This window comes from Trichomycterus rosablanca, chromosome 24 (genome assembly GCF_030014385.1).
Source record: "Trichomycterus rosablanca isolate fTriRos1 chromosome 24, fTriRos1.hap1, whole genome shotgun sequence".
Lineage (NCBI taxonomy): Eukaryota > Metazoa > Chordata > Actinopteri > Siluriformes > Trichomycteridae > Trichomycterus > Trichomycterus rosablanca.
The window spans coordinates 4,298,028-4,318,830 of NC_086011.1; the positions used below are offsets into that span (position 1 = coordinate 4,298,028).

General features: G+C 37.7%; 3 protein-coding genes across 6 annotated transcripts; 1 reads left to right on the forward strand and 2 right to left on the reverse strand.

Annotated features, from left to right (window-relative positions):
- Positions 1-1,904: 1,904 nt before the first annotated feature.
- her15.1 (hairy and enhancer of split-related 15, tandem duplicate 1) lies at positions 1,905-6,239 on the reverse strand. Of its 4 annotated transcripts, none has more exons than XM_062986824.1 (5): positions 6,100-6,239; positions 5,804-5,920; positions 3,688-3,772; positions 2,793-2,925; positions 1,905-2,680 (listed from the first exon to the last, which is right to left on the reverse strand). In XM_062986824.1, the coding sequence occupies exons 4-5, from the start codon at positions 2,853-2,855 to the stop codon at positions 2,270-2,272; spliced, it is 474 nt and encodes a 157-aa protein (XP_062842894.1). In that variant the 5' UTR covers positions 2,856-2,925; positions 3,688-3,772; positions 5,804-5,920; positions 6,100-6,239; the 3' UTR covers positions 1,905-2,269. The 4 variants fall into 4 exon arrangements, with proteins under 4 accessions (XP_062842894.1, XP_062842891.1, XP_062842893.1 ...); XM_062986821.1 differs by having other exon boundaries at positions 3,649-3,772; XM_062986823.1 differs by lacking the exon at positions 3,688-3,772.
- A 551-nt stretch (positions 6,240-6,790) lies between these two features.
- LOC134302058 (transcription factor HES-5-like) lies at positions 6,791-8,726 on the forward strand. Its single transcript, XM_062987056.1, has 2 exons — positions 6,791-6,858; positions 7,950-8,726. The coding sequence occupies exons 1-2, from the start codon at positions 6,808-6,810 to the stop codon at positions 8,322-8,324; spliced, it is 426 nt and encodes a 141-aa protein (XP_062843126.1). The 5' UTR covers positions 6,791-6,807; the 3' UTR covers positions 8,325-8,726.
- Positions 8,727-11,333: 2,607 nt separating this feature from the next.
- On the reverse strand, positions 11,334-19,145 carry aldh4a1 (aldehyde dehydrogenase 4 family, member A1). Its single transcript, XM_062986860.1, has 15 exons — positions 18,976-19,145; positions 17,783-17,876; positions 17,605-17,697; positions 17,276-17,323; positions 16,744-16,899; positions 16,503-16,652; positions 16,281-16,355; positions 15,990-16,177; positions 15,794-15,867; positions 15,449-15,645; positions 15,093-15,140; positions 14,862-15,014; positions 13,555-13,676; positions 13,345-13,463; positions 11,334-13,116 (listed from the first exon to the last, which is right to left on the reverse strand). The coding sequence occupies exons 1-15, from the start codon at positions 19,014-19,016 to the stop codon at positions 13,004-13,006; spliced, it is 1,671 nt and encodes a 556-aa protein (XP_062842930.1). The 5' UTR covers positions 19,017-19,145; the 3' UTR covers positions 11,334-13,003.
- Between the last annotated feature and the right edge of the window lie 1,658 nt (positions 19,146-20,803).

Sequence of the window (20,803 nt, forward strand, 5' to 3'; positions counted from 1 at the left end):
TAGGATCACTACAATCGACTTGTTAAAGCGTTGGGTCAAAACTGATCAGGTATAGGTGTATAAAATCAAGTGTATAGAATCAATCATATATTTAAAAGTCCATGCTCTGATTTTATTTCTTTTTCCTGTCCAGAAAATATAGTTTGACAAGTTGATGATTGTCTTTACTACTGTGGGAATCCTTTGGGCTTCCTGGCTGACAGGTTGTCTACTAGTTGCACCACTAACACAAGTACAACCCCCTCCCCAAACACACACCCCAGTGTAATGACCCGTGCTGACAGACACACTGCTTCCTGGCGTCCCCCTCCCACTCCCCTCAAGCTCAGGTTTGCCCTCTGGCTTGAGCCATTGATGTTATCAAGTGCTGCACGCAGGCCTGTGATTGGATGTTGAGTGTGGGAAAGCGCAGTGAGCCCGAGACCCATGCTGTGAGACGCTGAGAAACGTATTGTAAACGGAGCATCGTCTTTGTGTGCAGTCAGTCTTCATTGTCAGACAATGTTTATGGCTTATCACTCAATAACAGTGATCTCTATGGTCTGTATTAATGCTAGGATAACATGGCCACCCAAGTGATTTTTAATTGCTTAGCTTAATTTTAAGACGATCACCTGGAATTGATCTGTAGTCAAATTATTGGGATCTGAAAATAGATTGGTGGCTGCTTGTAAGTTTAAGAATCAGTTTAATTGTTATAGTCAGAATTACTGTGGGTTGTTTACACTGTCACATGCATTGTAGCAAACAGTCATTAAAGAAGAGAATTGGCACCAGTGTAGAACAATACAAAATTAGAAAGTAAGACAAAAATCTTGACCTTTTGTAGTATACAAATTAAACACGTGTTAGATTAGGTTTTTTTAAACAATAGATACCTATATGAACTACGATACCATACTAATATGAGCTGTATGAGCTACAATACGATACTAATATGAGCTATTATACTATTAGCTACTGATATTATGTATGATATTATGTAAAAATTTAACTATATCTAATGATCTATGTATATTTGTATGTTTTTATCCCTTGGATAATCTTAGGAATAAAGTATTTATTTCACTGTGAAGACCTCCTCAAAGGAAGAGTTTAACAGTTAGAACTTTGAACAATACGTGCAGACTGAACTATATTTATGTAGAATTTAGAAATCAGGCATAAAGTTTTAACTTTTAATTGCTATTGCGTATTACCATGGTGTGTTTCTAACTGACTGTAAGCCCCGTACTTCATTAATTAGAATAAAAACTGGTAAATCATCTAATTTATACGACTTATAAATAAATGTTAATTACAAAGAAAAAAACTCATGTAATTACCCAAGCTGTGAGAACACTTAGACTGTACAAGGAGTGCAATAATTTTTAAAAAATCTACTTATGTATTATGTGCTTACTGAGGTTAGATATCTGTCCCACAAAAATTTACTTTATTTTTATTTCTGTGATTACCAGTTTGTAAACTGATTATGTTTAATTTCTATAACTTCAAGCACATGTACAGAATACACATTGTGCAGTGTGTACAAGCTGAGTATGTACAGGTTGGACTGTAAGTGCATTTTATGCATTTAAAATGAAGCAAAAATATGTCTTAAAAAAGATTTGATACTTTTTACTTAGTAGCCAGCTGCCTACTGTAAATCATGACCTGTTAATAAAGTTTACCTATGGTTGCGTTTATATTATACTATAATGTAATTAATTTATTATTTGTGAAAGGAAGGTGCAAGCTTATAATCTTATGCCAATTGTTTCAGTCAGGTGTAAAACTTTTCATTACAATATAAAGTATATAATAGCAATGTTACTTATGAAAGAAATTTCATACGAAAGACAGTGTTTTATGTTTTAAATCAATAATAATATTTATTCAACAACAAGACACACAGTGTCAACTATACATTTTGATGCGTGAATGCACCAACATCAGAGAAATTCAATTCCTCAACTGCCTTTACAAAAGGCCAAAAATAAAGGATTTTAACAACAATCCAACAAGACATTAAATGCTTAATTCTAAGCAGTGGATGTACACAGATACTCTGTAAAAATATTCAGCAAAGCATACAAATCTTTGCTGTTTAACATACTGTAAACTTATAAAGTTCAGCTCCATTAGTCTTCAATATGAAGAATCTTTTCATTAGGTGCTTCGTAAATAGAAGAATTTCTGTTTTAGTCCATAAGTTCTTGGAAATATAATTCTCCTACATGATAGATGGCAAAACTGCCATCTGGTTAACATGAGGGAGTCTGTGTCTCTACCAAGGCCTCCAGACAGCACTGTGTGTGCTGATGTCCTGCTTGACAGGAGCCTGGTGACTCTGGGAGGAACTCAGAGGAGACATGTGAAGATTTTTAGCAGATCTTTGAGCATCTTTGCAGCGGTTGAGATGCTGAAGTGTGACGTCCAGTTTGGAGTTGGCAGACAGAAAGTTGACAGTCTCCCTCCAGCACTGAGAGTAGCCATCGCAGTGGGCTTTCTGTGGTGCCGAGATCTGGGTTTGGAGCTGCTGCTTCAGGAAGACAACAGTCATCTCCAGGATGTCAGCTTTCTCCAGCTTGGTGTTGGGGTCTTGCTGATGGAACTCCTTTTCCAGCATGACTTTGAGCTGCTCAATGCAGTTGTTAATGCGATCTCTGCGCATTTTCTCCACCACTGGTTTTCTTAACTGTCAAAGGAAAAAAGAAATTTGGTTAGAGACTTGCTCAATATTCTTAAAATGTGAAAATTATTTTATTATTGAAAAGCAATCATATAAATAAATCAGAAAAAATACTTACTTTATGTTTTTCCTTGTTGGAAAGCTTGGCATAGTCAGCAGAAGGCAGGTAAGTAGGAGCCATTGTCTTAGAGAGCTCGTGCTTCTCCTAGGAGTGCAAGTCGAATGTGGTCTAAAGAGAGGCTCCCTCTGCCCTATTTATAGGAGTGCATTAGCATAACAAAGGCATGAGTCCCAGGCAGGATTAGGTTTCCCACACTCAGAGTCCAGTGGGTGAGGCGTCCTCAACAATAGAAGAGTTATCAATTATTCCATGGTTAACTGGCCTCATGGCCCCAACAGTGGGATGGCCCACCAGATATCAGTAGCACAGGCACAAGGCAGGTTGTTAGACTTTTATTACCTGGGAACCTTCCCTGAGATTGATAAGCTGTATGCAGTTTGACTGCCTGATAATTTCCCAAAGGCCACCAACATAAAGATAAAAAATTACACCTTCTTATCTGGTGCAAACACATTTCTAAACGTTACTGTCCTAGATAAGAAGGTAAATCATTATTTAGTGTACCTATAATTATGATTAGCAACATATTGTATGTTATAAAATTTTTAATTTCTATTTGTGATTAGAGTTTTTTCTTTTTTTGCTACTTTCCCATACACTCAAAGAGTCTCACATACAGAGAGGACTGCATTCACAGCAAATGTCAATTAAGCACAATTATCCCATGCCCTTGGGGATGGCACACTTCTTTTGTAAGTAACTTCCCTCCACCCGTGAATTCTGGGCAATAAATGGACAGACAGTGTGGGAAAGCCAGACAAGATCCTGCTCACACGTTCTTTAGTCAATAGAGCAGCACCAATTCTTTAGCTCACCCCCCTCCCAATCCCCCACACACACTCTTTGAACCTACTGCTGTGGTTTGGTCTGTGGGACGCGTGCATGTTCTCACCGGACTTCTCTCACATCACCTGCTACTCTCCATTCCCGCACTCCTCCTTTCTTTCATTAAGTAGTAATTTGCTTGAACATCTGCACTAAAGCATTGTTAATCTGAACATGAACTTCTTTTCAACTTTAAAGCCACAACTTTTTCAAGTTCTCATCATGATGAAAGCATTTAGCTGAGGTCATTAATATATAAACAGAGTAAACAGATGAGTAAAATTAATTATAGAAATTGTACATTTGCATAAAATTTTTAATTTGTAAAACAAAATCTAAATCATAACCATGTACTAGAAATGGATGTTTAAAGATAAAAAAAAACTTAGTAAGTACTTATTATTACTAGTGTTTAAACAACACACCATGTGTTTTGTGGAGTTTTGGAGGGAAATCTTAAGTTCTCAAGCCACACATTTCTCAACAATGATTCAATGACAGGCGACACCAGTAAAAGAATAAGTGCATTCCACTCTCTCTATTCAGAAAAGGTATATGGTGTCTCTATGGCTGTGTGCCCAGCTGCCCAAGTATCTAGGTCCAGCCAAAGAAGCTCTCTCCAGTGAAGAATGTATGAGAGCTTCGACCTGTGTGTGTTTCCCACACTTCGACTCCATTCAGAAGTTGGCTCCACCCTGCCTCCAATGATCCAGCACACTCCATTATCCTTCTGCCTCAATAGACCATCTGGACCTCTGCTTACCCACACAAAGCTTTGCTCTCTCCCACACACCTTAGAGAGGTTTACAGGTAGATTCTCATTGACAGATCCCATCAAGGTTTAGGAACATGTAACCACACACTCACAACCCCTGGAGCAACATATATAACTTTGCACTCTGCACCTGCCTATGCAAATTCCTTTATGCTCTACACACTAATTATGGCCAAAGACAAACTAAAAGTTCACCTGTTGAGCTGTTTAACTGTTGAGCATGATGTGTCAAAAGTTGAAATAGTGAACACTGGATGATACTCCCCTATTTTGGAGAGTTAACTCAAAAGATGCAAGTTGGCCTAGTGCAAAAGATTCTAAAGATCCTTTCAGAGTGTTTTCCCTCCGTTTTTGTTCAATGACCACCAACACACTGGCAAGTGCTGCCACTTTTCCAATAGCCCAGAAGGTTTCCGACAATGCCACAGTTTCAAGTGGCCTTTCATGCTTTGCCTTAATTTGCCAGGTCACATGATTCAGGAATGCCATTGAGCGTTTCCGCACGTCAAGGCCGAGATTCCACCACGCCGAGGGAGGGTCAGGGCTTTCCCAGCTTACTAAATAAGCGGCAACACACTGAGGAGAACGCTCAGCATCTGCCTCTGTCTCTCTGCGTGGGGGTGAGAGTGTGTCAGACCAGGGGCACATTTTTAAAGCCTGGTTTAGAGGGAGGCTCCCAAGTATTGTGCTTTACAAGTTAGTTTTGGCAGGATCTGGAAGTGAGTGTGGGAAAGGATTCAGGGTTAAGCCCTCTGCAGCAGCCCACACTGTTGATATGGAGCATGTACTGGTAGATGAAATGATGCAATAACGGAGTTATGTGCTTTAGCAGGTGTTCCTTCTGTATTTGTTTTTCAATACCAGCAACAGATTGTAATTACATGGCTCATCATGTTTTGGCTTTTACTCTGGTTGGTGGTGTACCGGATTTAGTGGGACTAAAAATGATTCCCTTAGATGCATTGTTGTAAGCGTACATGTTCCAGTTCCCACCAGAGTTTCCCCACATCTACTGCACCCACTAGTCCCACATTCCCACCTTCCTAAGCTCTTTTACTCAGCACTGGTGTTGTTGCTATACCTGATACTCATTCCGGGAATCAACAAGGCCTATTTCGGAAGTTTTACCAGATTAAGAAAAACAACTGAAAACAATGCGGCCACATTAGCCTTTAGGGCGTAACCTGTCACAGACTGTGTAACTCCTACACTTTTTATTTACATATAATAATTTTACAATAATAAAAAAGGTTGTAGGTTCTTTATTGATTTTGCTGGAAGACTGTAAAAAATGCATTTTTAGCACCTGCTTTAGCCTGGTTAGTGTCGCTGTGGGTTCAGCTCTACCTAGAACATACTGCTCTGGACAGTGTATCGCAAGGGAACACACACTTACACATTTACTTACCACCAATTTGCCACAGGCGGTAGCACTGTCGCCTCGCAGCAAGAAAGTCCTGGGTTCAATCCCCAGGTGGGACGGTCCGGGTCCTTTCTGTGTGGAGTTTGCATGTTCTCCCCGTGTCTGCGTGAGGTAAATTGGAGATACAAAACTGTCCATGACCGTGTTGAATATTGAACTTGTGAAATGATGAATCTTATATAACCAGTGACTCCTGTTTCTGTCATGAATGTGTGGAAAACATGACGTTAAAATCCTAATGAAATAACTTACTTATGGACAATTTATAGTAGTCAACTCACCATGTTTATAAGAGGTGGAAGAAAATCCTGGAGAAAACCTAAAGGAATCATCATAACTAATAATAATAGTTCACTAAATACCCATTATATGAGACACAATATAGTACCAATCATTTAAACAGTTGTAGGCAGTTGTAGCCTAGTGGTTAGGGTACTGGACTAGTAAGCAGAAGATTGCTGGTATAAACAGGTTGCCACTGTTGGGCCCTTGAGCAAGGCCCTTAACCCTCAATTGCTTAGACCGTATAATGTAAGTCGCTTTGGATAAAAGCGTCTGCTAAATGCTGAAAATGTAAACAAATTAAAACTAATAATAATACATAGTACATACATAATAGCACATAGCTCATATTACTAAGTATTTTTCAAATAAATTGGGTCTGTTTTGGTAAGACTTTAACTGAGATTAAAGACTGAAACGCATTTTACTTGTTTTTCTGTCGTTTTTTATATTTATAAAACAATAAAAGCTCTCTGAGGTAAATACAGATTTGACGTTTGTCCACAAACAAAGCCACGCGGTGGTAGATAACTGACCAATAGAAACACGCCACTGTCAGCTCCGCGTCTCTGATTGGCTCCTCTCTCTGAAAACGTTTTTGACAGAGCGCGAATAAACACACAAAAACGCGGGAAAATGACGTATATGAAACGGTCCGTTATTAGCCTGATGAAACGAGACCAACAGAAATGAGAACAGCTGAAGCCATGACAACCAGCGCGCGCACGGAGACAGAGAAAAGAGGCGGGAAAAACAAGGTGTGTGTGTGTGTGTGTGTGTGTGTGTGTGTGTGTGTGTGTGTGTGTGTGTAGTGAATTAGGGAGTCATTTATAGTAAAACAGACTGTTGTGTAAAAGGATATGTTATTTATTTATTTGGGTTTTAACGTCATGTTTTACACACTTTGGTTACATACATGACAGGAACGGTAGTTACTGGTTACACAAGATTCATCAGTTCAAATTTTTTATTTCAAACACAGTCATGGACAATTTTGCGTCTCCAATTCACCTCACTTGCTGCATGTCTTTGGACTGTGGGAGGACACCGAAGCTCCCGGAGGAAACCCACACAGACACTGGAAGAACAAGCAAACTCCACACAGAAAGGACCCGGACCGTCACACCTGGGAATCGATCCCAGGACCTTCTTGCTGTGAGGCGACAGTGCTACCCACCGAGCCACCGTGCCTCCCCCAAGTGTACGGAGTTGATTATTGTAGTAGTTGATTTCGAATGTGCCCATGGGTACATTTAAGTAGTCTGATAATGGTTAACCGCTAAATCTACATTAGTTTGTCCTTCATTTCCTACAGATAGTGTAACAACCTGTGATGGGCGGCACGGTGGCTTAGTGGGTAGCACTGTCGCCTCACAACAAGAAGGTCCTGGGTTCGATCCCCAGGAGGGGCGGTCCGGGTCCTTTCTGTGAGGAGTTTGCATGTTCTCCCCGTGTCCGCGTGGGTTTCCTCCGGGTACTCCGGTTTCCTCCCACAGTCCAAAAACATGCCACCAGGTTAATTGGAAACACTGAATTGTCCTATAGATACCTAGCCGCTAGATGCACTAGTGCATTGTAGTGCCGGTCCCAAGCCCGGATAAATTAGGGAGGGTTGTGTCAGGAAGGGCATCCGGCGTAAAAATTGTGCCAAATCAATGAGCGATCATGAAGATGACTCGCTGTGGCGACCCCTGAAAAAGGGAAAAAAGCCGAAAGAAGAAGAAGAAGAAGTGTAACAACCTGTGATGGAGCTGTTCACTTTCCAGTAGTAAGGTGGTGACAATGCTGGGTGTTTAAAAGGACCTATAGTATATAAATATATAAACAAAACCTTTTCTTGTTTTAACAGTTGCACAAACCTGCAGTGGAGAAAAAGCGCCGAGATCACATCAACACCTGCACTGAGAGACTCAAGCAGCTCCTTGAGGATGAAATGACTTCCAACTCCAAGCTGGATAAAGCTGACATTTTGGAGATGACCGTTGCTTACCTAAAGAGGTGCACAATGCCACGATCGTCTCCAGTTCATGGTTACACTGATGGGTTTGCACAATGTTTGCAACAGACTGTGTGCTTCTTCTCAGTTTGTAAAAGATCAGAAATAGACAAATACAGCCTGAGCAGAGCTATACAGCCCGAAGATTATAGTGTAAATACAGTAAATCCCAGTATTCCTAACTGCACTGGTCTGAAGGTAACACAGCCACTTTGGAGACCATGGTGATTCTCTTTACATGTGAAAAACACTTGTTTAGCTAATAAAAAAAAAACTGCACATATTATTCTAACATTCAACTCAAGTGAAAATGATTTCTTTACATATTGTAATTACTTTAAATTTGTTATTGTATTTCTTTAACAGTTGTCTGTCATTTTTGACAGGTGATTGTCAGTCTGCATTGTGGAATTTGTTAGAATTCAAACTAGTAATGTTAATGCACTGGAATGCCACAACTGCAGATCCCATCCTTAACTTTTAACATTGCTTTTCATATGATTTTAGTTGTGCAATTTTTTTTTAAAATTGTAATTGAAACCATTGTTGCATTGTTAACAATATGTAATCTATCATGTTGATAGAATTGTTATGTCTGTTGTGAGGCAAATAAAAAGTATCCAATGTTAATTTTATGTAATTTCTATTATTTGTTTAGTGTAATACATTTTATTTTATTTTAATTACACAAAGAAAACTTCAGATATTAACTGGGGGCTAGGATCAAACTGGATCTTTAAAAGATTTAATGGAATTTACAATGTGGCCCACTGCTCTGTTTTTCAAAGGTTCTACTGAAATCAGTCTGTTTACAAACTCAGCCACATTTTAATGTTAAATGGCAATGCTTTATTTGAATTAGATTAAGTTACTGTTCACTCTAGATTGCTGTTCAGTTATTTCTACTAACTGACCGTGGGTCTGGCACTCCCTGAGTACACTAAAAGTATGTGGAGACCAGATTACCAATGAAGAGCAGCTAAAAACTTCTGCATAAACCTAGAAGTACCTAAAGGAACCTTCTCCAGGTGACTTGTCAAAACTTAACTGAGCTTCTAAATACTCACTGTACCTATTGTGCACCCTGTTTAGGGTATGTTTCTTCCTTTCAAGCAGTGTTTTCGGGTGTACTCCGAACACATCATGACCCTCAACAATAAAGCAGTTACTTTGCATCATCAGTTTAGGCACACTTAGATTTATCTTTTTTTCCACAGGACATTTATTTTTGGGGTGGCATGCTTTCCCAGGCCAGCACATGCTCTCAGATTTTACAATGTGTTAAAGTGTGCCAGTAAGGTATCTGAAGGTGTGTTATTGGCCTGTGCTGTGAGTGCTTTGATGTCAAAACTTTTATGACTGTCTGCTTTGTTACTGAGGTACAAGGAAAGAGCCATGGGAAAAGTAAACATCTGAGTTTGAAGCCAATGGAAGTTATACATTTGTATAGATAAATGTATATACAATGAATGCAGTAAAGGAAAACAAAAAAATCAACCACAGGTTAAAGTTAGGACATTTTGAAGAATGCAATAAAACAATAATCTGTGATTTGTTAGATATCTTGAACCTTAATGTTACTAACAAAAGTACACTTATTTAACTTATTTATAAAAATAAAAAGACATGTTTAAACATTTAATTGGTACAGGGAAAGTATTAAAACATTTAATTGGTACAGGGTAAGCATTAAGGAACACAAATTAACAAAAGTACTTTTTGTAAATAATTTTACAATTACAGCTTCAAGTTGTCTACACTAATGGTTAACATTTTTGCAGCATTGTGGTTGAGTTTTATCCCAAATTCTCCTTACAAACTTTCTTCAATTTTACAAGGCATTGAAAATCCCCCAAAGCTACTATACCAGCTGTATAGTTACATTATCTGTAATAGAACTATAAAGATATCGACCAGTGCTTCTTTAAATACAGGTTAATGATTGGTGATGAGGTTTTACAACAGCCATGGCAAACACAACTGTTCCTACTAAGCTCTCTCCCGTGCCATCATGTCTAACCATAAAGGATTACAGAGTGACAAGAAGTGTGTCTGTAAATAAAGTGATAAAACGCTCAGGGTGTGAGTGTATTACCACTTTGATCTGAAGCTGTAGTAGTAAACTGTGAAGTGTGTCAGACAGCCAGGATCAGCAGGTGGTACGTCACTGTCTGTCTGATAGTGTTAAGCTAGTGGGCTATAAACAGTGCAGCCCAGGGTGACACCACTCACCTAAGAGTAGCAATAATGGAAACCTAAGCATTAAAACTTTAAAAGATATCTGTAATATTAAACCCTTTTTTTCTAGCAATTTTTACGCCAGGCTTCTCCCTACATCTCGCAATAACCTCTTATTTGTCTTACACATTCATTAAAAAAGCCAATAATTTAAACAGTAATGTGTTGTGACCTGGGATGGATTGTCACTCTGTCCGGGGTGTATTCCTGCCTTGAGTCTAATGATAGATAAAGCACACACAGTTAAAATGTACCTACTGTTGTCAATCTGAAACAGTTCCTTATTAAAAGAGGAACAGTTTTGTTTAGTTAATTTTCATTATAATAACATGTAGTGTAATATCAGAGCTTAAATGTTTTAAACCTATGAGAGAACTAGTTCAACTGCATCATGGCGTCACTGTGTTTGTATTTTCAGTGATTCAAAAGTGTTTGGAGCACGAACGGGTACGGAAAATCACGAAGTCGTACGGAAAATCACGAAGTCGTACGGAAAATCACGAAGTCGTACGAACAACCACGAAGACGCACCAAGGCGCACGAAGACTCACGACTGCCCTCTAGGACACGAAGGTAAACGAGGACGCACAACCCTGCATGGAGGCACACAAAAACACCATGCCCTAAATCATGCCTCGCAACAAATCAGATTGTTTTGTGGTACGCTAATTTTGTTTGGATTTTGTAATTTAATTATTCAGTATTCAACTCTGTTTATCAGGCGGTAAACGCTGCAGAGAGGATGCTGCTTTAGCCGACAATCCCAAGGGATGTGTTTCAAACACCACTAAAAACAAAGTGCCTAAAATAGAAGCTGGCTAAACTCGCTGTATCAGACTGAGCACGAAGCAAAGTTTTGGTTATTTTAACAAATGGATCTGCAATACACGCGTAGTCCACTAGGTGGCAGCATCCTACAATATTACATAAACCAAACGCGCACCCAAGAATCTTCTTCCACCACAGAAGCAAAATTGAGTCAAATGAGACACGTGAATCTTTATTGAGGCCCAACAGAATTTAGTTTTATTAACTTATTATTTTCCTTTTTCACCTTTACATATTCACTGATTCCATTATATTCCATTCTAATTAAATTATCAACATCTAGAGGAAAATAAAGTAAAAAAAAAAAAACTGCTTAAAGAATTGACTGACACTCTCCGTATGTTTGACATTTCATTATTTTTAGCCACTACAACAGGCTTTAAAACATTATAAACAATTTTACAGTTTTAATGCTACTAAAGGGAAATTAACAGTGCTAACTGAAAGCCTTAATAACTAGAAAACATGTTTGACCATGACATTGTGGCATTAAGCAGCTCCACAATATGCTCATTAATAGGAAGATTTGTTAAATAAATTATAATTATTTTAAATACATTTAGGATACAACAAATACTATTTATTCATATCAGTTGTATTCACCATTTAATGGTGAACTAAATCTGGACTGACTTTATTGTTGTGTGAAGAATACAGGTAAACGTATCAGATCCGGATGCAATTATGGTAATATATTAATGTAGTAATAAATTGCATAGCTTGATTTAAAAAGACTGTGCGGTTCTTTTTATAATACTACCAAATGCTGATATCTATTTTTGTACCACAATGTATTATCATAGGTATTTGAAGTACCCCTGAACACCCGTGTGTTAACTTCATTGAATATAGTCATTGTTTTTGTATATACATACCAAAGATGATGCTAAAATGGAAAAGGACTCTTTCCATATCTAACTCCTTACCAAAACACCAATCTATGACTATACATAATTATGTAGTTTTGAAACATCTTTGTGTTCTGTTGCATAGCTGATCAGCTAGCTAAGTGTATGCAGTTTTAGGATCTGTATCTCAAAGTTTTTTCTATTAATTGTTTATTTATGTAATTGTTAAAAGTCTGTTTTCAATAGAATTACTTTTGCACTGTGACATCCAGTACAAACTCTTCTGTGGTATGTAACATATTCATGTATTAGCTAAGTGGCACCCAAGAATGAGGCATAAATCTGTAACAATACATGACGTTAGTTTGAAGTCCTAATTGGCTTACCATAAAGCATTTGACAAAAAAATTTATATCTCCTGCTTTTTAGGGAACAAAGCAATTTTTAAATGTTATGTACAAGGGCTTTAATGAGTCCATTTAAAAATCCTGCTTTTAGTTCAGAAGTACTTTAAATATCGCACCAAATACACATAATGACAATGTCCAGTACTATAATACACTTTTTTCTGTACTGACAAGCCCTACATCAGATAAGAACGGCAGTGAAACAAATGAGACCAAATAACAGTTACAGAAATTAGCAGTGCATTTCTACTCCTTTTCCTTCTGCTTAAACCAATTCATTCTCCACTGGTGTAGCCTGATGACCAGCAACCAGCATCAGCATTATTCTAAGTGCATTTCAACTGTTTTCACATTTTAATATCTTTTAAAATACAGCAGTGCTCAGTAGTTTTCCCAGATACATATTTTCATTTAATTTGCATGTCTATCATAGGGTACCAGACCAGTTATTTCTTCTGAAACAAGAAATCTTGGATTCCATGATAAGGTCACTTAGGTAAGGATAGATTACATCAAGAAGGAAAATATCAGAAATACATGGGTTGAAGGGATTAACTGATAAATGGTACAATGAGCGAGAAAGGTCTCATCCCATGTAAGCATATTTCCAATCTGTCAGTGGCACGTGGGTCTCCTTAACAACCTGGGGTGAGGTCCATCTGAGAACATAGTGTGGGCTGCCTGGCTTGTCGTTGGTACCTGGGAAAATAAAAACGAACTACTTTACAACTAACAAAAAAAACATACTACAGGACAGAATATATACAGACACCCTTATCTGTGGATTTGACTATTATTTTAGCTGTAGTAGGTAGCCAATGCACCACTGGAAATTCAAACCCTGGATCCTAGCAGCAATGGGCTAGCGTAATTTTAAGCTGTACCAGTCAAGTGCCCATAAATTGGTGATATGATCCACAATCTTACCTGATGCTCTAGAGCCACCAAATGGCTGCTGAGCCACAATCGAGCCTGTTGATTTGTCATTGACGTAGTAGTTTCCTGCTGCATTTCTCAGTGCTTTCGCAGCTTCAGCTACAACAGACCTGAAACAAATCATTTAAAAAGTTAACATTAAACAAATGTTTAACATAGAAAACACATCAAGTGTGCATTTAAAAGTTACACAACACTTACTTATCTTGGGCAAAGACGGCTCCTGTGAGAGCATATGGAGACGTGGTGTCAATCAACTCTAGCACGTTCTTGTAGTCGTTCTCAGGATAAACATACACAGTCAGAACTGGTCCAAAGATTTCCTAAAATACAACACATCTCTCAGTTAACTTCAGTCAGAGGTTGTTAAAACTCAATCACTTTAAACTCAGACACACCAATTAGACCAAAACCACAAAAAGTCCAAGTATATATTGTCCCCACAGGTAACATGCAATAATATAACAACAAAATATGAACACTGTGATAAACAGCACTTCTCAGAATACAGTCATTACTGTTATTTAAGGTTTAAATGTATTTTTGAAGGTGTGGCTCAACTCGGCTAGCACAGGGTGGTGAATTACAGTAGAGAATTAACCAGCTTGACTTCTCATTATTGTTGACTTTAAGAAAGCAAATTTCACATTAAATTTAAAATATTGCACAGGTTGCACATAATGTTGCACCATGGCTTATTTGGCACCCACGCCTTTTCTGCCCATTGCAAAACTATATTTCCTTCTAAAGTACTGAATTTTCCTTTCCTAGCCAAAATCTCGCATTAACATTTTAAAATATTTTAGTCTGGACTAAAAGCCTAAGAGTGGGGAAGTGGAAGCAAAAGGTAAACAAACTGCTTGGAACCAAAATGCATCTTTGCAAATGCACACACGTAGTTACATTTTGGTCCCTTTATTTTTGGCAAGAAAAAATGTTAGCCTTTTATGTACTAACATTGTTCCTTTACAGCACAAGATGAATCCATAGGAAAATGCTTACTTAGTCACATGGTGCCATCAGCCAATTAGAATGTTTAGGGTGGTAAGTCATGTGACATTCAGGTTATTTTCTCAAACTTACTTGAGCAAGGAAAATTAAGCTGATGAAAGAGCTAAACATTCTTGTTTCATTGCACCACTGAGCTACTGCTGCTATCACTCACTCCAGTTATAATTCTTCCACTGTGAAAATTCAGCAAGAACACTTAATAATCTCTAAACACAGTTTTTGATGAGTTTAGAAAAAAAGTACAGACTTACAGAGCTTCAATGACCGAAAGTAAAGGATAATTAACTAAATCCTCCCCCTGTACAGTTAAGCTGCTACTGGCTTGTAGAAACAAACCCAAAGTCCACACGTACACTGAGAGATCAGCGGTGCACACAGTAACAGAATAAGCCCAAAAACCCTGACGTTTAATCAAAGATGCTTATCATGTGATTTCATCACGCATGTTAGCCTTAGATTCTGTCCTCACATCAGAATAATAAGCACAAATCCACTACCTCATTCATGATCTTATCTTGTGGGTCTTTGGTTTCAATAATTGTGGGCTCCACATAGTATCCTTTTTTATTATCACAGTTTCCACCAGCAATCACAGTCAGATTTTTAGATGTCTTGGCATAGTCGAGCCAGCCCTTAATCCTGGCAAAGGACTTAAAAAAGCATAAAATTAGAAAATATGAAAATATCACAGTATTACATCAATGCTTTACCACAAGGATTCATCTTACCTTGTCATCAATCACTGCTGAAAAGAAGGTTCCAAAATCTTCAACTGGCTGTAAAAAAAATTAGCAAAAAACAATGAATTATTTGCAATACTCTTATTATTAATATTAAGAATTATAGCCCAAATTCTAAAACAGTGTAACAGTGTATTTTATGATTTTATATAATATTCTTAATGTTTAAAAACTTTTAAAAATCAATACACAAATCTGAAGACCTTCAGGCACCATATAATTCTTCTGTACTTTAAACTGCTGGTGCATGAGTAAAACTCTAAGGGTTTTAAATGTTGTAATAACATCTAACCTTGGTCTGTTGTAAAAGTTTGTTTCAGAAAACACAAAGCAAATCGACTCACATCTCCCACTGTAATCTGTTTGTGTACAGCCAGCAGCTCGTTTTTGATCTGAGGCCAGAGTGTGTCAGGAACATACATCCTGGAGCAGGCTGAACATTTTTGCCCTCCGTACTCGAACGCTGAGCGTATGGTGCCCATCGCCACACTGCGAATGTCCGCTGACTTGTGCACAAAATGGAAGTTCTTGCCACCACATTCTGCAAAATACAAAATAAAAATGAGCCTGACATGTTAAATGCTCTCTGACTATAGAAAGATCTAGAAAAGAATTCTTAGGAGTTTCAGGCTGCATTTACATGAACTGCTTTGATCAGACGATGTACACATGTAAAAAATTGCACTGACCTCCAGCAACACGAGGAAAGTTTTTGTAGAGATCAAGGTTCTGTGCCACTTGTTTCCACAATCGCTTAAATGTACTAGAGAAAGCATAATGCCATAAGATACAAAACAGTTGGGTGAGACATAATTCAGCTCTTCAAATATTTTGTAGAACTGCTTTAATAATTAATACAATCCTGTCAAAAAACAAGGTTCATACGGAACACTGCCGGTGAAGTTAATTCCAGCCAGGTGCTTAGACGCAGTGACGGTATCACCAAAAACTGGACCATCAGCTGGAACAAACTGAATGATATTGGGTGGTAGTCCGGACTCCCGCAGGATTTTATAGACGGCGTAGCTGGCAGACATGGCAGTGTCACTGGGTTTCCACAGCACCACATTACCCTTACCACACAAACATATTAAACAATGTGCATTAGCATACAAAGATACAACCAGAGGAAAGTAAGATGATTTTCTGCTGGTTCTTTCAATACAATAAACTTACCATCATTGCAGGCGTTCCAGCCAGGTTTCCTCCGATGGCAGTAAAGTTGAAAGGTGCAACAGCAGCTACAAAGCCCTAAAGAAAAACATGGCAATCAAATAAGATCAAACAGATAACCATGTTTTAATTGATTTAAAAACAGAATTCTTAAAATAAGGTTTACCATTATTTTGTCCACTCGTCATTTTATACTGTACTATAAACCAAAATATACAAACACACCTCAAGCCCACGATACAACATGGTGTTGGTGCTGCCGTCACTGTTCAGAGGCTGCTGGTGCTCCAGCTCTATGGCATGCTTGGCATTGAACCTGAAGAAGTCAATAAGCTCGGCTGCAGCATCAATCTCAGCCTGCACCACAGTCTTACCCTAAAACAGCAAAGTTTACCATCCGTACACTAAAGGATAAACTTCTGACTTAATATTAAAAAATTCTGTTACACTATTACAAAAAAACTACCTGGCCAATCATCGTCTTGGCCAGAATCTCTGCTCTCTTCGGCCCACTGATTACATCAGCAGCTTTAAAGAAGATCTGAGCCCTGTCGGCCACTGGCTTAAGGTCCCATTCTCTCCTTGCTGCCACAGAAGCCAGGATAGCTTTGTTCAGGAGCTCCTGTGGTGAAAAGTGACACAAAAAGTCAGTGATTGACATAATTCAGACTGACCTCAAAATTAAAAGCTTTTTTCTTTAGTTCTAGCGGTGAGGAATTTTTTTTTTATTATTATTATTATTATTGCTCAAATTAAATGCATATTTTCAGTATCTACTGGATATACTATTTAAGCTTTTTAAATAAGGATGGACTTTTCCAACATCCAACACACACAATCTATTCAACTTGCCGTCACTTTCTGGATTTTTAGAAAGCACATCAACCAAAAGCTGCTTATACTGTTTTTAATAATACTTAAAGAACAATATAAAATTAACATACACTTCAAGAATTTCTACACAATGCAGGATCTGTGGTAGAAACTAATTTCCTTACCTTATCAGCGTAGCAGAACTTGGCCACTTTGTGTGCATGGTTAAAAGGCTGTAAAACAGAGTATAAATCAGAAAGGTATATCTGTGCTTTATCAGGAGTGTGATAACACATTGTATTTGAGCTACTGTTCTGATAATATGGCAAATTTAACTTACACAGAACAAAAAACGAATTATGTCTTTCACCGTGTTGGTGCATTACTATTTATTTTATTACACATAGTAAAATGACCAGTGTTAAATTAAGTCATGAAATGGATACTGCAAAATTTAGCACTAGGAGTTTTGTGTAAGAATTATTTTAATCTATTTACATAAGCTTGTTCTTACCGACAGCTGGTATCTGATATCTTTGGTCCATACTTGTTCATCTCCAACCACACATGGGATCTCTTCAGTCTTTCCCTTCAGGTTGTGTAGTGCCTGGTAAACCAGTGCAGGTAATTGTTTTAATACAGAAGAAATGTGCCTTCATTTTGCTAATTCACTTAATCTCGCTTGTTCGTACCTTCTCCAGCTCTGCTCTCTCTTTACTCCCCTCTTTGAACCCCAGGATAGGTTCATTCTTAACTTCCACAGCTGCACATGGGAAAGTCTTGAACCTGTAAGGCATACAGCCTTTGTTGATTCTGCTATGGAGTCGTGTCACGTTTCACATTTTACTTTTAAGAACATGATGTGAAATGTGACACTTTAAAACAAAACAACACAAAAAATAGTGAGCCTGCTTGAGTTACCCTAACTAGTTCAAGCTGATTTTTTTTTTATGTTTGTTAACACACATTTGTCTGTAAAGGAGGCCCTAATTATATTCTACAGTCTTTGGTTTTAAATCTCTTCCTATCTTTATTCCTCAACGTGGGTTTAATCTAAAACCATGGATGTAGATTTAGGTATTGGTCACAAAAGGTTCATATGGGCTCGCAGGAGATTGTCCACACTGTTTTTGGGTTTCTGCCAGACCTAGATAGCAGTTACTAAAATTCATTGATTTACTTAGTAAATAAATTAAAAAAATTGTACTTTGCACCTGTACTTAAAAAAAACTTAACATTTGCACAAATAATATGCCTATGGGGTGTGAAGTAGGTTTGCAAAAATTGTAAGCCCTTTAAATGGGGTCACATGCAAAAAAAAAACCCTGTAGAGGTTACTCTCATGACAGAAGAGACCACTCCTCTCTGCAAAGAAATCATATAGACCAGTCAGAATAACTACAGACAGTTTGATACGAACCCAACCAGCAAATGTACTTGGTGATCTTTCACAATCTTACAACCAAACACTCCAATGCTCCTGGTTTAAACATGACACAAATAAATGTATACACAAGCTGAAGGAGGCAGTTTTGTTTCTAGGACCTTCTATGAACTCGCTGAACTTATGTAAGTGGATCAACTTTTTGATCCTTAAATCTAACAGGCTGTGAAGTCACACAGCTGCAGTATTAGTTCAGGTGAACCTGTGGGCTGGAGCTTTTCAAACTGCTTATGAGGTTTTTATAGGTTTTATCTTTATTTCAAGTATGCAACTAGTAAGAAGCCAGAGATTTGCAGAACGTTATTATGGCGATATTTACATGTGAACAGCTTGATATTAACACACATGTATATCAGTATTATTGTTTAATACAGTGTAACAGTGGGAATGACTGCAGGTAGTAAAAGTCATGTGTTCGTGCATGTGAAGTGACATACATACCCTCTCCAGGACCTGCACAGCACAGAACTCACTCGCAGCATGTCTCGATATGAAATAAAACAGCACAATAACTCCAACAAACGTATGTGAGGTAGAAAATAACCCTATGAGACTAAATAAACAACAATCAATTCAACCAACGACCCGCCATAGAGGATTCAGAAAGGTGACAGGAGAGAGTGACACCTGAACCCAAGACAAGCGGCATGCAAAAGCGAACGCACCATTACCTTTCAGAGGGGTGACCGATTTAAAATATACCGTTTTTCACCACAGATTTAAAGAATCATTTCAGAGACTTTAAAGAATATATAAACTAATAAAATATTAATATAAATGTGTCTGCTTTGAAGGTACATAACCAAAATAATAAAGTCCTTTTGTTGTTCCTTCCCTTCAGTTTCTAAATGGTACGTACCAGTGGGTGAGTCTCTGACAGACCAATCAGATTACAGAACGGCTTTTCTCAGCCAATCACACACCAGTCATTTCTGACACAAAGGCTGTGTTTCAAACCACAAAATAACGTTAGTAATTAGTACTGCTTTAACACACTACTTCTGCTCTAGTGCTCCAGAAAGGGGTTTGGGACGCAGCCAAAACGCTTACGTTAAAACCCATGTAACTAATATTCTTTTGTGCTTCTTTCTGACTGAAGAGTGTACATTTTATGAATACTTTGCTTTGCACATACAGAAATAGGGGCAATTTTATGTCAATCTAGTTTAAATTATACGTACGTAAAGTACAAACGCACCTTACGCACTTCGCGCACCCTACGCAAATTCACGAACCATCCTAAGGCGTAGTCAGGTTCGTAAATCTGAGCATGCGTAGTGAGGCTCCCATTCTGTCGGCGCATGCGTAGTGAGGCTCCCATTTTGTGTTTGTGTTTTGATGAATAAGTGCTCCTTTCTTTTGACTTTGTGTTTGTAAACGTCAACGGATTAGCATCTAATTTTAAATTAAAATAAAAAAAGACATATATTCGGTCTCTATTTAAAATGTACATATTTATTTACCTGGCAACCACAATTACGTGGTTTGAGTTAGTTAGCTGCTTGGTGGTGAAACGCCATGATGGTAACGTTTTACCTTAGAAATGAGAAAGTAAAGCACCAGAAATAAGAAATCTGAGCTTTAAACAAGTGACAACTTATCTACAACCATACTGACAGCAGTTACTGGATATTAACTTACAGCTGTAATGTCTTTCGTATAATTAGTGTACCGTACACAGTGCACAAGTCATTATAGTATATTTTTCATTATAATAGTGATGGTTTATGGATTATTTGGGTTTTAGTCAATATCTCAGCTGTGAACTAGTTGGCTATGCTAGGTATTGACACCACACGACTATTCTAACCTGATCATTTGTTCTAATCTTCTTTCTTTTTCTGATTTCTGTGATCAGGATGGGAAAATAAATGTGTGATGCTATACCACATGTTTTTTTCCATGCTTAAAGGTAATTTTCACTATCTCAATATCATATTGTCCTTAGATCTTAATATTTATATTAAAGGTATTAATATGATGGATAAAAAAGTGATAACTGATACATTAGGAACCTTCTTGTTCAAAAACAGTTTTGTTTAAGGACTATTTCTCACATACCTGGAGATAATATAAAATGCCATTTTGTTTGGACTTCTTATAAATCTTAAGTTCTTCATTAATAATAAAATAAGAGATGTCATTTTTTTTTAATACTTCACAGGTGTTACCCAGTTAATGCTAGATTAATAGGTGATGATCTTGTAAATGAGGTCTTTAGTGAGTCGATTGATCATTTATTAGTTGATTGTGTCTATACCTTTTGCAT

Coding starts and splice junctions, on each gene's coding strand:
- her15.1 (XM_062986823.1), bottom strand. CDS start 2,855: ATGGCTCCTACTTACCTGCCTTCTGCTGACTATGCCAAGCTTTCCAAC. Junction 2,681..2,792: donor CCAACAAGGAAAAACATAAA/GTAAGTATTTTT, acceptor TTCCTTTGACAG/TTAAGAAAACCAGTGGTGGA.
- LOC134302058 (XM_062987056.1), top strand. CDS start 6,808: ATGACAACCAGCGCGCGCACGGAGACAGAGAAAAGAGGCGGGAAAAAC. Junction 6,859..7,949: donor AAAGAGGCGGGAAAAACAAG/GTGTGTGTGTGT, acceptor TTGTTTTAACAG/TTGCACAAACCTGCAGTGGA.
- aldh4a1 (XM_062986860.1), bottom strand. CDS start 19,016: ATGCTGCGAGTGAGTTCTGTGCTGTGCAGGTCCTGGAGAGG. Junction 17,698..17,782: donor AGAGAGCAGAGCTGGAGAAG/GTACGAACAAGC, acceptor CTGGTTTACCAG/GCACTACACAACCTGAAGGG. Junction 13,677..14,861: donor AAGATAAGATCATGAATGAG/GTAGTGGATTTG, acceptor GTTGTATTTTAG/GAAATCTTTGGACCAGTTCT.